The sequence below is a fragment of the Poecilia reticulata genome, linkage group LG7, assembly GCF_000633615.1.
Source record: "Poecilia reticulata strain Guanapo linkage group LG7, Guppy_female_1.0+MT, whole genome shotgun sequence".
Classification (NCBI taxonomy): Eukaryota; Metazoa; Chordata; class Actinopteri; order Cyprinodontiformes; family Poeciliidae; genus Poecilia; species Poecilia reticulata.
Window position 1 is genome coordinate 9,993,007 of NC_024337.1, and position 15,580 is coordinate 10,008,586.

The following is a 15,580-nucleotide window of genomic DNA, read 5'->3' on the forward strand; positions in this document are numbered from 1 at the left end:
ATTAATGTAGTTACAGTTCTATCCATGTTTTAATGTTGCAGAGCTCTGTCGTTTGCAAATAGTTCACAGTTTAAACTGGCATTGTTGTACATCTTTTATCTGGTCATTTTGTGCAAGATTTAACAACTAGAAAATGACACAAAATAAGAATATTTTTCCACTCTGGCTGCTGTTAGGCCTACCGATTTTAACTTGAATGTTCATTGTATTTTTCGTAGACGTCTGTGAAAATAATTTCTATTCCCATGACTTTTTTGTTCCCTGGGAAATTATTTTTAATGATAAATACAGAAACAAGCATACAAATCAAAACATCTACAATAGTGATAGTAATATTAATGATAAAATAATGGTCAGTGCAAAGTAGCCTGCAAATTCTTTGGTGGGGGGCGGTGAGAGACCTGGATAAAGGCTGGCTCAAAAAAGGTTGAGAAACACTGCCGTAGAAGAAGAAGCGAGCAGTGCATGCTGGGATAGTTGTCAGAACACTGGTTTGTAATCTATTAATAAAGTTTGACTGACCATACCGACCTTCTAGAATCAGATCGTCTCCATGTCATTTAGCACCATGTTCTCTACGAACATGTTGTGGGCGAACGGAGAAGCGTGACCATTGTCCGGCCACGCCCCTGCCCAGTCGCGGAAGGCTCTCCTCGCCTCGTCCAAAAGATTCTGACCGGAGCTTTGGACGTTTAGATGCGCTGTGCACTTTACACGGCAGTTCATGTTACCTGTGAAGTGTGTGGTACCTACCGCGGCCACCAGAGGGCCCACAGAGCTTTTTATTTTTATTTTTTATTTATCTCTTACTTATTTTCTATTTAATGAAACTAAGTAAAGTTTTAATAACTATGGCTATTAATCAAACAAAAGTAAAAACACTCGAGACAGAGTACATAAAGTATCAGAACAGTTTTCTTATTCTGCTTTATCCTCGACCTAATTTTGTAATTCTGCATCCAGCTTCTAAAAAAGAGGAAGCAGAACTCTATAGAAAAACGTGGAAGCAAATATTTGTTACATTGCTAACAATTATGTAAACAATCTATGCAAATTGATTTTATCATCTAATCAACTATACATGGTTTACTTTGTTTTTTTAAAGATCTATCTAAAAACTTAGTTTTTTCTTAGCAGTGCAATAAAAAGCAAAAAGATTTTGATGTGCAAGAGATGAATAGTCACACTTTACATGGAAAACATTTAAAAAGAAAAACATCAACTTAGTATCAACTCATTAGTTAGTAGGTATGAAATAAATGTGGATGAGTAACACTTTATTTGACGGGGTGTGAATAAGACTGACATGACACTGTCATAAACATCTGTCATGAACATGAATAATTCATGTATTGGCCCCACAAGTTGGTAGATTTCTTCTTCACCAAGAAGACCAAGGCACCGTGCGCCTGTTCGTACACTGCTGCCTCTCACTGGTGGAGATGGTGTATTGCACCTCTTTAGAATCAATTAATTTAAGAAATTTAAAACTAAACAAAGTGTCAGAGCAATATAAAATCACCACATAAAGCTAATTTTTAAAGTTTAATCCGTAATACTTGTATAACAAATTTATGTCTGATCATGATTTCTTGTTAGGAGCTGGGGAATGCTGGCTGGGGCATCTCTAGTTTTTCTCCACCAGGGGGCGCCCAGGGACCTTCGGGAGGGCGTGGACCTGCAGCGGTCCACCTGCACACCTGCTGCCACTTACCCTTGTTTGGAGGAGTTTATTAGGACGGAGCCGCCGACACTCCTGTGACAGAGTGTAAGCCAGTGATGGTAAACCATTGATAGCTTCTCTCCGACCTACCTCTTCTCTAAGTAATCTCCTCAGTGCTGCCTTTCCTAGGTATCCTCCTGTGAGGAGCTGATGCTCTTTGAACATCAGCTCCTCGAGACCCCACGGGTTGTACCCATTGGAGACCTCTATTTCTGAGACCAGCTCTCAGTCCTGCCTGTGGCTATTCCTCGGTCGGTTTCCCTCCCAGCTCCTCTCTGAGATCGACCCTCCACTCACCTGTTCGCCCCCAAGAGGGGCTCACGCCCTCGTCTCAGCCTGCAGCCCCGGATCCTCAAAGGGACATTGTCCCCGAGCTCAGACCAAGCTCGTAACAAGTAGGTTTCTTGCCGGACTGAATTTTCCCACGACCATTGAACGCCCCTAATCTATCTCATTTACACCCAGAGACCCTGAATCATCAAGACGAGCACCAGCCCCAGATCATCTTGTATATTTTCTTGTTTTCACTGTATTTAATAAATCACCTTCACCTTACCCAGCTCCAGAGTATGTTCTGCGCACGTGGGTTCAACAAATTAAGTGCAACATGACATTGGTTAAGGTCAAGTTCTCATAATCAAGACATTTTTGACTAGGTTAATGTCAAGTTGTCATAACAAAGGCATTTTGAATAATGTCAACTTTGTATTAAAAGTGTCATAATTTACCGAATGACATATTCGGTAAATTATGACATATTCATGAAGACTTATTCATGTTTAAGACAGGTGTTTATGACAGTGTCATGTCAGTCTTATTCACACCCCGTCAAATAAAGTGTTACCTGTGGATGCTTTGGAAATTTCCCCAGCCTGTAAATTTCTGCACAGAACTGATGTTACAGTAGGCGGGAGCGAGGATTTGATGACTAAGACTCTACTCTGTATAAATACAACATCTACAACCCCAACCAGCAGCAYAGTTCAGACAGACAGCAACAGGGACCAACTTCCAAAACACAGAAGACATCACTGAAGTGGAAACTCTGCCGATCTGAGATTTTTTTCTTCTTTTGACTTTGGTTCACACTTGATTATCTGTCTTTGAAGTTAGTTTTTGCATTTTTGTTGCATTTTGTGCCGCAGCAGAGCTCGCCATGAGGTGCTGTGCTTTAGTGGTGTGTTTACTTTCGGGAATAGGCGTGCAGAATGGATGGAGCCGTCCTGTCAAGTCAGTCTTTGTCACCTTCCCAGGGAACATCGTCAAAAATGTGGCAGATGAGGAGCTGGCACAAGTGAGTAGCAGATGGCAGTGTTGTGGTCAAGATCACCTAACCCGAGACCAAGACAAGACCAAGACCAGAGTGTATCGAGACTGAGACAAGACCAAGACTTTTATGGTCCGAGACCAAGTCAAGACCAAGACCGAGACAAGACCAAAACCAGCGCCCCGTGCTACATGACATGATAAAATGTGAAATATGATCAAAATTGCTTCTCAAATTGATCTGAAAGATCCATATTTCCATAAAAACACCTACATATTACATACTTAATGGATTTTACCAACATTAAAAGCAGAACAAACTTGTTTGCTTTGCTTTGTTTCCATCTCTGTGCTACAAATCTGCGGTGGTCTCGTGCCATCCCTAAAAAAATAACGCCCTTGGCATTTGCCCATACTGCTCATGTCAGAAACCACCACTGTCTGCACCATTAAACATAGCAAGTGAGGCAATGCTCTGATGGTAAATAACACTCAACTATGAACACTGATAGTTGAGTGTTGGCCTTGTGGTTGGCCTTGTAGCCAACCACAAGGCGCTCACTGTGACTGTTCTCTCCTGCTACATGAAGCCAGGCAGTCTGACACCATGGCACACATTGCAGCTGCCACTTTGAACGAAAACAATCAAAGAGCAATGTGCATGCTCTGCCTGCTTTTTCGTTCTTGTGTTTTGTTTATTTGTTAATTAAAAAAATATCAATGTACATAATTAAATAAAATAATCATAGCTACTGCAGTGTACGCAGAGCATTACAAGAACAAAGAACGGGTGTTCTGTCAGGTCAGCATACGCTGTCAAATTGTTCTACGCTTAGCACAAACTCACGGCTATATCTGTCAGACATGTCATTATCACATGATTTTATTTAATCAGCAACATAGAATTATGACGTAGATCATCATACACTTTATCAACAGTTGTATAGCATCCTGACTTAGCGGTTAAGTAGGTTAATAAGTTTTACATGGGCGTATGTTGTAGCTGACTGCAGCTGCAGCCAGACCTCGCTTTAAATACACTTTGAAACCACGACAACGCATATATAGTTATAATTGAAATCAATTTTATGACTTATTTTCATCATAACTTGTTACGTATGGTGAACTGACAACTCCTCTGACGGTCAGACTTATTAATGCGCATACAGGCATGATACTCACTGCAAGGGGCACCGCCAGGAATTGTGGGCCCCTGACAAAAAATTTGTTTGGGCCCCCTGTGCAGCTGTTACAATTTTTTGAGTCTATTTGACCCACAAAAAGCTGCCTTGCTTTCTTTGGTTCAATACTGATAATTAGCACAATATTTATTGCTCATGAATTTAACATCCAACTGTCCACATCGAGTATGCAAGTAGGTTGCTTAAATTTCTTCTATTAGTTTTAGATTACTGAAATGTCTCTCCCCACCAGCAACAGACAAAAGCAACGTGGAACTACACATAAAGCAATACAGACTTCTAAAAATACTACGTACCGTATTTTCCGCACTATAAGGCACACCTAAAAACCTTCAATTTCCTCAAAATTCGACAGTGCGCCTTATAATCCAGGTCTAGCAACTACTAGTCTAGCGGTAAGCAGCCGCCGACTTCATTTTCCCCCGTAGAAGAAGAAGCGCGCAGTGCATGCTGGGATAGTTGTCAGAACGCTGATTTGTAATCTATTAATAAAGTTTTGACTGACCTATCTACCTACCGACCATGTAGAATCAGATCGTCTGCAGGTCATTTAGCACCACGTTCTCCACGAACATGCTGTGCGTGAACAGAGAAGGGCGACCATCGTCTGGCCACGCCCCAGCCCAGTCGCGGAATGCTCTCCTCACCGACCTGAGTTGGACTGTTTTGTTGACGTTCTAAAGCCTATACCCTTTGAGGTACCTAAATGTGGGCAGGGAACCAATCATGGTGGGCCCACAGCCTCAAAGAGTGAGCCCACAAACTAACATTCATCCGTGGTGCTTCGACTATGGTTGCCAAGGGACCAGCCCCTATACATTTAAAGCTGGACGGGCGAGGGAAGAGAGACGGAGACTGCGGCGGCAGCATGTCGGTTGGTCTGTGTTACCCAGAAAGCAGTTGGGCACAATATCGCAACACCAACACCGTGAGTGAAACAATGACCGGGGGCAGACTACTATATAAAGTACTCGGGGACCTCTTCTTTATTATTATACATCCACATTTGTAGAGAACAGAACAAATCATGTATAGGTTCAATACGGGACAGGTGGAAATGCCTTATTATGAAAAAAGTTTTAAAATAGGCCATTCATTGAAGGTGCGCCTTATAGTGTGGAAAATACGGTAGTTGCATTTTATCCACGATGCAGTATGTAACTTAAATAAAAAATGTTTTCTCCATGTTTGTTAAAGTTGTCACAATGTCATAGCAGTTTGTTATGAGACAGATAATCTGTGAAAACAATCAGTCTCTTCCATCTCCTCTCTGAATTACTGTTACTGGTTAAAGTAATGCACCATTCTGACCAAAACAACCAATCAGAACTAGTAGGATGCTCTTAGCACTGTCAATTAGCCTCATTCACTCACTGCTAAATGTGCTAATGGTGAAGAAACAACTTATCATTACAAGAAACCGTTTATCTGCGGTCATTGGTAGCTATGCTAACTAAACTGAGCATTCACAGTTTGGATCTGCACAGCTCTGTGCTATGCTAGCTGCAGCATGGCACAAATGGAGGGGGAGGAAGAATGAGCACCACCACATGAGGTTGTGATTGACAGCACTAAAACTGACTGGTTGTTTCTAGAGAGCCCTAGGAGAAGGCAGAGGAAATTGATTTTCACAGATTACCTCTCATACCATATTGTCACAACATAATGACAGTTTTAAAAAAACATTGGAAAAAAGTATTTATATAAAAGTGACATAATGCAGTTTAAATTTCACTCAGGAGAGGACGGGTTAGGAGGGACATGGGTTAGAGCTGCTACTCACTCACCTCATCTGTTAAGTGGTAAAAGGCACAGGGAACAAGTTAAATAAATTAATATGTTGTTTTTTTTCCTTAATTCATTAAATGCTAGTGAAAAGGAGGCAAACAGTAGTCTGTAGCTAAACTAATTATGCTAAATGGTTGATAATCTCACACAGTCTACCCACCTCTCGGAGAAAAACTGGGGTATAAATTAACACTCTTGTGTTTTTCTCTTTCTCCCTCTATTTTGTTTTTGAAAACCTGATTTTATAACTTTTATTAGCAGCATAGTAACTGCCAAAGTTACTGTATTCAGCTGTATTCAGCTGCAGCTTCTACTGACTGTAGCTGCATAGTCACTGTTAAGCTCTCCAAGCAAGAACAAACCATTTAATGCAGATAGGGGGGTTCAGGGCAAAAACGGATGTGTGTTTATTATTAATGCTTTGGTGCAAAAAGCTGATTGAAAATCGATTTATTTACTGCATGTTTATATCTGTTACGGCTCAGATGGAACGGCACTGAAAGCAGTCCTTTAAACCATTCAAACGAACACAATAGAGACACAATCAGATGACTTATTACCCCGCAATAATAACTCAGTAGTCCATGGAAAAACATTATAAGCTTGTATTAAAGCAGAAAGTACGGCGGGAAAGGCTTACAGTATTCAATTATGCTGCATGAACTGATCAGTAGATTATTGCGAGGGAACGCAAAAGAAAACAAAATTCCCCATGTCCCCTGGAGGGCTCCGTACTCAGTGCCACTCCAGTCCTATCTAATAAGTAAAAATGAGTGCAGAAGAATCGGACTGTTCTTGATTGTCACATCACTATATTGCAGATTTTGGACACAGTGTTGTCCCATATGTACGACAAGTCTGTCAACACCTCCGCATAATAATTCAGCGCAGGGAGTGTTTTTTTCATCACAAATGCTTAAGTGTCTCCGTACGGCTAGCTTTGCTAACATCATGTCAAAGGAGCTTACCTTTCTTCTAGCTACTTTTCTAAGTGATAAAAAAAGTTAGACGTCCCCACCGTCTGTGAAAGCAAAGGGCTGCTGAGTTAGCTGTGGCCATCGGATTTCTTATTATTTATGCAGCGCTGTTCTATTCCTGACAATTAGACACATCTTCTGCTGCTCAGGGAAAACCACTGTGGATGTCTCAGAGCACCACATGCGAGTGAAGAGTGGGGAGCGGAGGGAGAGTAACAGAAACACGTCATTTAATCGGTGCGTTTTGCATCCACTGAAAACAAAGATGTTAACAAATAAACTGGACAGTATGCTGTACGTTTAGTGATATTTTTTCAGTTGCGGTCTTGACGTCTTGTAATAAAATGTAGAGTCCTCAGCGCCCGAGACCAAATGCGGTTGAGTCCAAGATGAGACCGAGACCATCAAAAACTGGTCTCGAGACCAAAACCGATCTCGAGTACTACAACACTGACAGATAGTTGATTCTTCTTTTCATAGTCTGAGACTGCCAGAACGGACTTTTAAAAAAGTTGTTCAGGGGAAACAAATTATCTGAACAGAGACTAATATCACAATGTTAATGGAAATTTTTRCTCTCTAAATTAAARCTACAAACGTCTTTTATRAAAGCAATTTAGAAATGTCACAAAACACAAAYTGAGAATGGGAGTGTTTGGCTGAGCTCTGATGTGCTTTGTCTTGTTTGACAGAGTTATYTGAAAAGGTTTGGTTACATGGAGGCGGCGCAGCGCAGTGGCTTCAAGTCCAAGGTGTCCAYAGCAAAGGCTCTGAAGAGGATGCAGAGACAGATGGGTCTGAAGGAGACTGGAGAACTGGACAAGTCGACATTGGAGACCATGAAGAAACCTCGCTGTGGTGTTCCTGATGTGGCCAATTACAACTTATATCCCAACGAACCCAAATGGGACCATAATGATGTTACATACAGGTGAATGGAAGGAAGAAATATGTGTCATTACATTAATGATTACAGAGTGAGATATTTTTTATTCTGCCAAATATGTTCAAGTTATATAAAAATTGGTTAATTCATTGTTTTTTTAGGTAGGATTTTAGATTTTTTTTAAATAGCACTTTATACAAAAAAATCATAGATGTTCAAATGGCATTGGTTAATGCTATGGCATGGAAAGGGGAGTTTAAATAATGCTAACTTAAAATGCATGAAAACATGTAAATAAAGGAAAAAATAAAACTGATATACTACCCTGTGCGATTTCACCAGAGATGTTTTTGCTATGGTAGATTATATTTTTAATAAAAACAATTTCACAGCCTAAAATGAGAAGCACATCATATCATGACATGTTGTGCCACACACACACACACACACACACACACACACACACACACACACGCACACACACACAACTATAGTTTCAGAAAACTCTCTCTTGTAGCTTGTGGTGGAAAATTACAATAAGTTAAAATCTGTTATATGAAATGCTTGTGAACTCTCGTTAAAATAACTATTTGGGTTACATGTAATGTACAAGGTTGGAAATTGTTTCCCACAGCTGCATAAGAACCAGACTGTCTCACCCATTTGTTTTGAATTCCTTATCCTTGATATAAAACTCATGTGTTGACTCTGCCTGGCAGAGCTTTCCATCCAGAACTGCTACATTATTGATTGTCCCACAAACTCTCTGTATTGTTCACAATATATTAATAAACCTGATTGAGTGATTTCACCTGTACAGCGCTAGGTAATAAATTTTTTCCACAACAATTTGGTGCCATGACCCGGATCCCTCAACTGGACATCCGAGGACGTTGACGAACAACGTTTTGGTATCGACCTGGACTAAAAGTATAGATAAGTTTATATCAGACTGGATCAGCTAGTAATTTTGAGTTCACTGTGTCCTCAGGATCCTGAACTATTCTCCTGACATGGACAGCATTCTGACTGATGTTGTCTTTGCAAGAGCCTTCAAGGTGTGGAGTGATGTCACTCCTCTGACGTTTACCCGCCTTTTTCAAGGCACTGCAGACATCATGATCTCCTTTGGAAAAGCTGGTATGTGCTCTTTTTACATTTCTAAGTCAAACCTTTGCACCCTAACAAGTTAAGAAGCTGAGTACTAACATTGATGAGCTGCTTCATGTTCTTTTTAGACCACGGGGATCCATTCCCCTTTGATGGCAAGTATGGCCTTCTAGCTCATGCCTTTTCTCCTGGTGTGGGCCTTTCTGGGGACGCCCACTTTGATGATGACGAACACTGGACTCTGGGAAAAGGAGCAGGTAACTACACCTCAGAAATCACATGCTTCTACCTTCCTCCTTCCTCTGGTGTTCTTTGCACATATTTCCTTTAACACACAATCCAATCTGTCTTCTCAGTGGTGGGAACTTACCTTGGCAGTGCGTGTCACTTCCCCTTCACTTACCGGGGGAAATCGTACACCAGCTGCATCACTGAAGGCCGTACCGACAACCTGCCCTGGTGTTCAACCACAGCCGACTACGACAAAGACAGGAAATACGGCTTCTGCCGAAGTGAACGTAAGCATGACAAAAATGACGAGCCTGAAGTTATCTATTATGTTTATGAGCTTGTGAAGAAAAACTAGGACTCATCCAACTACGCTTTCAACTGTAATCCTCACAGTCTTGTTCACGGTTGATGGAAACGCGGATGGAGCCCCCTGTGTCTACCCCTTCATCTTCCAGGGAAAGATGTATAAGAGCTGCACCACCAACAACCGCACCGACGGAAAACGCTGGTGTGCCACCACTAGTAACTTTGACACAGACAAGAAATATGGCTTCTGTCCCAAACGTGGTGGGTAACAGAAAACAATGCGTGAAAATCCTGCCACAGTGGCTTGGTGCTTCGTTTAACCACAGTTATTTTGTCCAGACACTGCTGTAATTGGAGGAAACTCAGAAGGAGATGCCTGCCACTTTCCTTTTGTGTTCAAGAACAAGGAATACCACTCATGTACTAGTGAGATGAGGAAAGATGGCAAATTGTGGTGTGCCACCACTGACAACTATGATAGAGACCAGAAATATGGCTTTTGTCCCAAACGTGGTGGGTAACAGGAAACACAAGGCGTGAAAGTCCTGCCACAGTGGCTTGTTGCTTTGTTTAACCACAGTTATTTTGTCTCTGTTTGTCCAGACACTACCGTAATTGGAGGAAACTCAGAGGGAGATCCCTGCCACTTTCCTTTTGTATATAAGGGCATGGCATACTACAAATGTACTAGAGAGGGGAGGACAGACAACAAATTCTGGTGTAGCACCACTTACAACTATGATAGAGACCAGAAATGGGGTTTCTGTCCTGACCTGGGTGAGCAACATGAATGCAAGAATTTGTTCTGCGTTTATCATTTTATGAGATGGTAAAAATTCTAACCGGCTATCTTCCAGGTTATAGCCTGTTTCTGGTGGCTGCCCACGAGTTCGGACACTCCCTTGGTTTGGATCACTCCACCGTTAGAGAAGCTCTCATGTTCCCCTTGTACATCTATGTGGAGGATCTCTCCCTGGATCAGGACGATATTGATGGCATTCAGTACCTCTACGGTGAGCTGACAACTAAGTACTCTTTCACGATGAATCTCGTCAAACACATGAAAACTTTTCCTTAACCAAGAATATTCCCATATTTTGCAGGAAATAAAACAGACCCTTATCCTACTCTAAACACCACAGAAGAACCTGGCCCAACTGCTTCATCTGTTGTGACAACGCCATCCACTGTAGATCCAACCAAAGACCCCTGCAAGATTCTCAGGTTTGACACCATCACTGTGATTCAGAGACATCTGCATTTCTTCAAAGATGGGTAAGCAAATAGCTAGTTCTACTTATGTTCTAGAAACAAAACCTGATGAGGTTCTAATCTTGCATTTCTGGTTGACAGGCATTTCTGGAAGGTACCAAGTAAGGGAGACGGAGGTCGAAAGGGACCATTTTCCATTTCTCAGAGTTGGCCAGCTCTACCTGCTGTCATTGACTCTGCTTTTGAGGATGTTCAGACCAAAAAAATATACTTCTTTTCAGGTAAGGAGGGTTCTTATAAGAGCTTATCAGAACACTGAAATGTTAGACAAAGAGTTTTAATCATATTTTATTGTTACATTAGGAACCAGGTTCTGGGTGTACACAGGAAGCAGTGTGTTAGGTCCCCAAAGTATTGAGACGCTTGGTTTGCCCCAAAGTCTGCAGAAGGTGGAGGGAGCACTGCAGAGAGGGAAGATCAAAGTGTTTCTCTTCAGTGGAGAGAACATCTGGAGGTGAGTAGAAATTGCCCCCTGTCCCCTTTTTTTAAACAAAATCTGTAATTTAACCCATCCTTTAACACAACTTGTGTTAAATGACAAACAGTAGATCTCATTCTATCGCTGATCCCTACAGGTTAGATCTCAGGACCCAAAGGATTGACAAAGGATACCCCAGATATACCAACACCATCTTTGTAGGTGTCCCTAATGATCCTCATAATGTGTTAAAGCACAAAGGTAAACATACCTTCTACTACTAAGCTCAGGAACCCAAATCCACAAACGTCAACAAAACATAGCATACATTGTGGGTGTTGTAACATCAACGTTTCTCTTTCAGGCAACATTTATTTCTGCAGAGATCTTTTCTACTGGCGCCTGAATTCTCGCAGGGAGGTGGACCACATTGGCTACCTGACATACGATCTTCTGAATTGCCCAAAATAATCAAGAAATAACTGAGATACATGCACAGATGGGCTGTGAGGCTGTAGCAACCAAATGTTTCTTTGTGCAGGTGTCTGAAAGAATGTGATGCAGTGTTTGTGCATCATGCCTTTTGTATGATGCATGTGCTTTATGCAATGTGAACGACTGGTTTCTATGGAATTTGGCTGATTATTACTCATGCAGCATTGAACAGAATGCAAGTCACAGGCCCAGAAGGCAAGCAACCATTGTTTGCACTCAGTCTGACATGCTGTAAACTGATGACCATAGTGACCTATAATTTGAGACCCATACAAGTAAATTCAACACATCCTTCCTGGATAAAACTCTGGATTTCCAGATGAAATTTCGTGTCTGACTGGTTCAGACCCTTGTCAGTATTCAAATATTTTCTTTGGTATTAATAGCAACATCTAATATTATTTTATGTCATGAGCCTATTTGTATTGTGTGGTTTTGAGTTTTTCTGAAAATGGTTTCAAAGACATAAACTGCACTGGAAGACATTCTGTGTCTCCTTAATTAAAATTATTTATAAAACTAATAATATTGTACAAATATTTCAGCTTTCTAGGCAATAAAAATTCTGTGAGAACATTCTTCCCTTGTCAGCGTTTTATCATTTGCAAATACTTTAAGTATGGTGCTGGGAGCATCATGTTGTGGAAATCAGTGGAGTTGATAAAACAAGAACATTCCATGGAAACAATGAAGCAAGAAATTATTTAGAAAAACTTCAAAAGAAATGAGACAAAATGAAGATATTCAGTGAGAAGCAGAGGGGTGTATATTAGGGGTGTAGTGATACAATAATTTCACGATACAATATACGATGTTCTGGTCACGATACGATATGTATCACAGTGCATTTTTACGATTTTCTGAAAGATTTTAGAAGGACAGAGTGATTTTAGTGACATTTTGTGTTCCATAGACTTGAATTTACTTAACTGAAAACTGATTAAAAGCACCAATTACACAATACCTGACTCTGATTGGACAGTCTAACAGTGTGCAGCTGCACAAAATGAATCAAAGATGCAGTGAGAGAATTAGTTTCTGTCATTTAATTCATGTGGATTTGACATAAAACTCAAAAGTTTAAACGGTAATCCAGGAGCAGAGTGGGGAGATTATCAGCTTCTGTAGACTCTCAATATGCAAATGACTGCATGTTTTTTCTTTTGGACACTGTGGCTGCATTCAGTGGCGCAAAAAGTGGGTATGCAGGGTATGCAACGCATAGGGGCACAGCACCAGAGGGGGCGCCAAAACCCCGTCTGGAGGGGGCGCGCCGATGAAGTTTTCCCATACACTAGAAGAGCCCATAGTAGAAGAGCGAGTGAGCGTCGCTCCTTCACCCTGACGCTCCTTCGCTGGGGGGGGGTGGCGCCGATCTATGTTTTCGCATCCACCTGAATAATGTGTAGTTGCGCCACTGTCCGTGCGTAACAGGATTTGTGCGTGCGTAAAAATATCTATGTGTGTGTAATACTCGATTTGTAAAACTTAAAAATAAAATAAACCTTCTCCTACGCCTATACATGTTGAAAAAGTACACACAAATCACCTGGTTCACACACACAAAACTGCATTTACACACAAATCCGTTTACGAGAGAACAACTATTTTTGAGACTCATTTCACGCTTCGGGGAAGCTCCCATATTTGTGTATATTATTAAGAGAGGAAAAATTATTCTAAAACTTTAAAAACCTTTTGACTCGTTATATCCTCTCTATGCCCGGATTCAGAAAATGCTGTGCGCAAGGACTGAGACCACACAGAGATGACAGCATCACAATAATCAGCATTTATTCAAGACAGATGCATGCTATCACCAGAAAAGCACATCACAAAGCATCAGAAACCTCAGAGCACAAACAACACATGAATTTACCTGAGAAAAGGAAAAAGACAAAAAATGGAAAAGACAAACAGACAGCAAAGACGTCTTTGGAGAATTGCAAGCACAAATCTGATTTGTTACTCTGTGTGGAAAGTTTTATCTCCCTTTCTTTAATTTATTCAAATAAGGCGTATCTTTGCTCATCCAACCCGGACCTGTCTCTGACCCTCTCTAAAGCTATTTACTCCCATTGTCTACGGAGAGCTTCTCCTTCACAAATCAGTGTGAAAAGCTAGAACTTCCTACTGATTGTTTTCCAGACAGACAAAGGGCAGATCAGAGATCGTGGCAAACAACTACAGGTAAAATAAAGATCAATAGGCTAAAATAAGTTCTAATTTCAAAACTATAATTAGGCTATTTCAATCAAGTCATGTTAAATTTTAAAACTAGCTTATTTTAAATATATTTTCTTAACAATATGGTGCGTTTACATGCTAGTAAAAGCTGGGACATCTGAGTTTTGCTCGGAGTCTAGTGTTTTTATCCTCTGAACGTTTCTCACTCTGCTTGTGCCGAAGTGGCAAATACGTTAGTCTGGTGGAAAACGGTAGTTCTCAGCACTTCCTTATAATATCCTAAAATTATTTATAGACATATTGTGCGTTTTTGAAAGGTACGGCTTAATTTGCTGCAGCGAAGTCCTTCTCAAACAACAAGGTAATGGTGGGTAACTATGGCAACCAGTGACAGTTTAAAAGCCCGCCTACTCTTTCTGCAGTAGGCGGAAAGAGTACTGCAGATCAGCAGTACTCTTTCAGCTGTGTTAAAAAATCTATCAGACAAGCCCCCTGAATATCAAATGAAATTGTGACATCACAATATAACTCCAAAGGCAGAATTCTGACATCACCAGCGATTATATAAGCTTGTCACATCGATCTACCTTCATCACAACCTGTTAGCAGCCGTTGTTGATAGTTYCTCTTCAGAATTTACTCAGCAGTTCGCAGTAGGATTTTCAACTTTGTTTGGTGAACATTTCTTTGGGATATTAGAGATGTGCCGATCAGGTTTTTTCCTGCTAATTCAGTAATCTTGCCATGAGGGCCGATCACCGATACCGATCACATAATTTATTTTTATTTTTATCATAAGCACTACCGGTAACATTATATGGAAAAAGGAACCATAAATTCACCTTAATTTAGACAAAAACTTGTTTTTAATAACTTTTTCCAAGAAAAAAACAAAACAGGCATTCTGCAAATTGTACTGCCACTATCTTTAACATACTGAAAATATATGAAGGCTCCGAAGAGGTTAAATAATGCAAAGAGTGAAAATAAAACCTCTCAGCATTGCCAAAAAATTCAAGTATAAAAACATTCAAAGGCAAATACAGGATCCATTACAATAAACAATCCHGAGTTACTGAATGAAAACTTCCTGATAGCATGGCGGCTAGCTGATTACTGCTAGTTCTGAKTGGCTGKTTCTGACTGAGCGGAGTAATTATGCAGAACAGGGAGGAGATCAATTATTTTTTCAGAGATTATCTGTCTCATGTTAGGACAGCGAAAGTTTTAATACGTGTGTAAAATGTATTTTTTAAAGTTAGATGCTGCAGCTTTAAACAGAGGTTCGGTGTGAGAGTCACTACTAGGTGGAGCAGAAGCGGCGCTCCGTCTGTCAAATAGCGCGTAGCAGCGGTTCAACAGCGAGAATTTGCCATCTTCCCTCATCTCACTAGTACATGAGTGGTATTCCTTGTTCTCGAACACAAAAGGAAAGTGGCAGGCATCTCCTTCTGAGTTTCCTCCAATTACAGCAGTGTCTGGACAAAATAACTGTGGTTAAACGAAGCTTACATCGCAGCTCTAAGATTTAAATAATTTTGCGGGTTATTTGTTTAGCTTTCTGACCGCCATGCTAATCCGGGCGAGTGTTTGTAGCTGTGCGCTGCTTTACCTGCTATCTGATCCTCCATATCTTTTTTACTGCAGTGAGCCTCAATGTAGCCAAACTCAGTCAAGTATGACATTGTTTTTATGTCGTATTAGATTCGTTGTGTTGAT

General features: G+C 40.8%; 2 protein-coding genes across 3 annotated transcripts in view; both read left to right on the forward strand.

Moving 5' to 3' along the window:
- The window catches only part of LOC103467150 (L-rhamnose-binding lectin CSL2-like), a 3,364-nt gene extending 1,249 nt beyond the window's left edge, over positions 1-2,115 (forward strand). The window contains exon 7 of the mRNA XM_008413256.2: positions 1,946-2,115. Within this exon, the coding sequence (XP_008411478.2) occupies positions 1,946-2,115 (170 nt within the window). The remainder of the gene's footprint in view (positions 1-1,945) is intronic.
- A 595-nt stretch (positions 2,116-2,710) lies between these two features.
- On the forward strand, positions 2,711-12,253 carry LOC103467158 (matrix metalloproteinase-9-like). Of its 2 annotated transcripts, XM_008413265.2 has the most exons (14): positions 2,711-3,017; positions 7,649-7,887; positions 8,834-8,982; positions 9,081-9,209; positions 9,309-9,470; positions 9,577-9,750; positions 9,829-10,002; positions 10,093-10,266; positions 10,347-10,502; positions 10,593-10,764; positions 10,843-10,982; positions 11,065-11,215; positions 11,337-11,440; positions 11,544-12,253. In XM_008413265.2, exons 1-14 carry the CDS (start codon positions 2,880-2,882, stop codon positions 11,648-11,650), a joined length of 2,169 nt encoding a protein of 722 aa, XP_008411487.2. In that variant the 5' UTR covers positions 2,711-2,879; the 3' UTR covers positions 11,651-12,253. The 2 variants fall into 2 exon arrangements, with proteins under 2 accessions (XP_008411487.2, XP_017161067.1); XM_017305578.1 differs by lacking the exon at positions 9,829-10,002.
- The last annotated feature ends 3,327 nt before the right edge of the window (positions 12,254-15,580 follow it).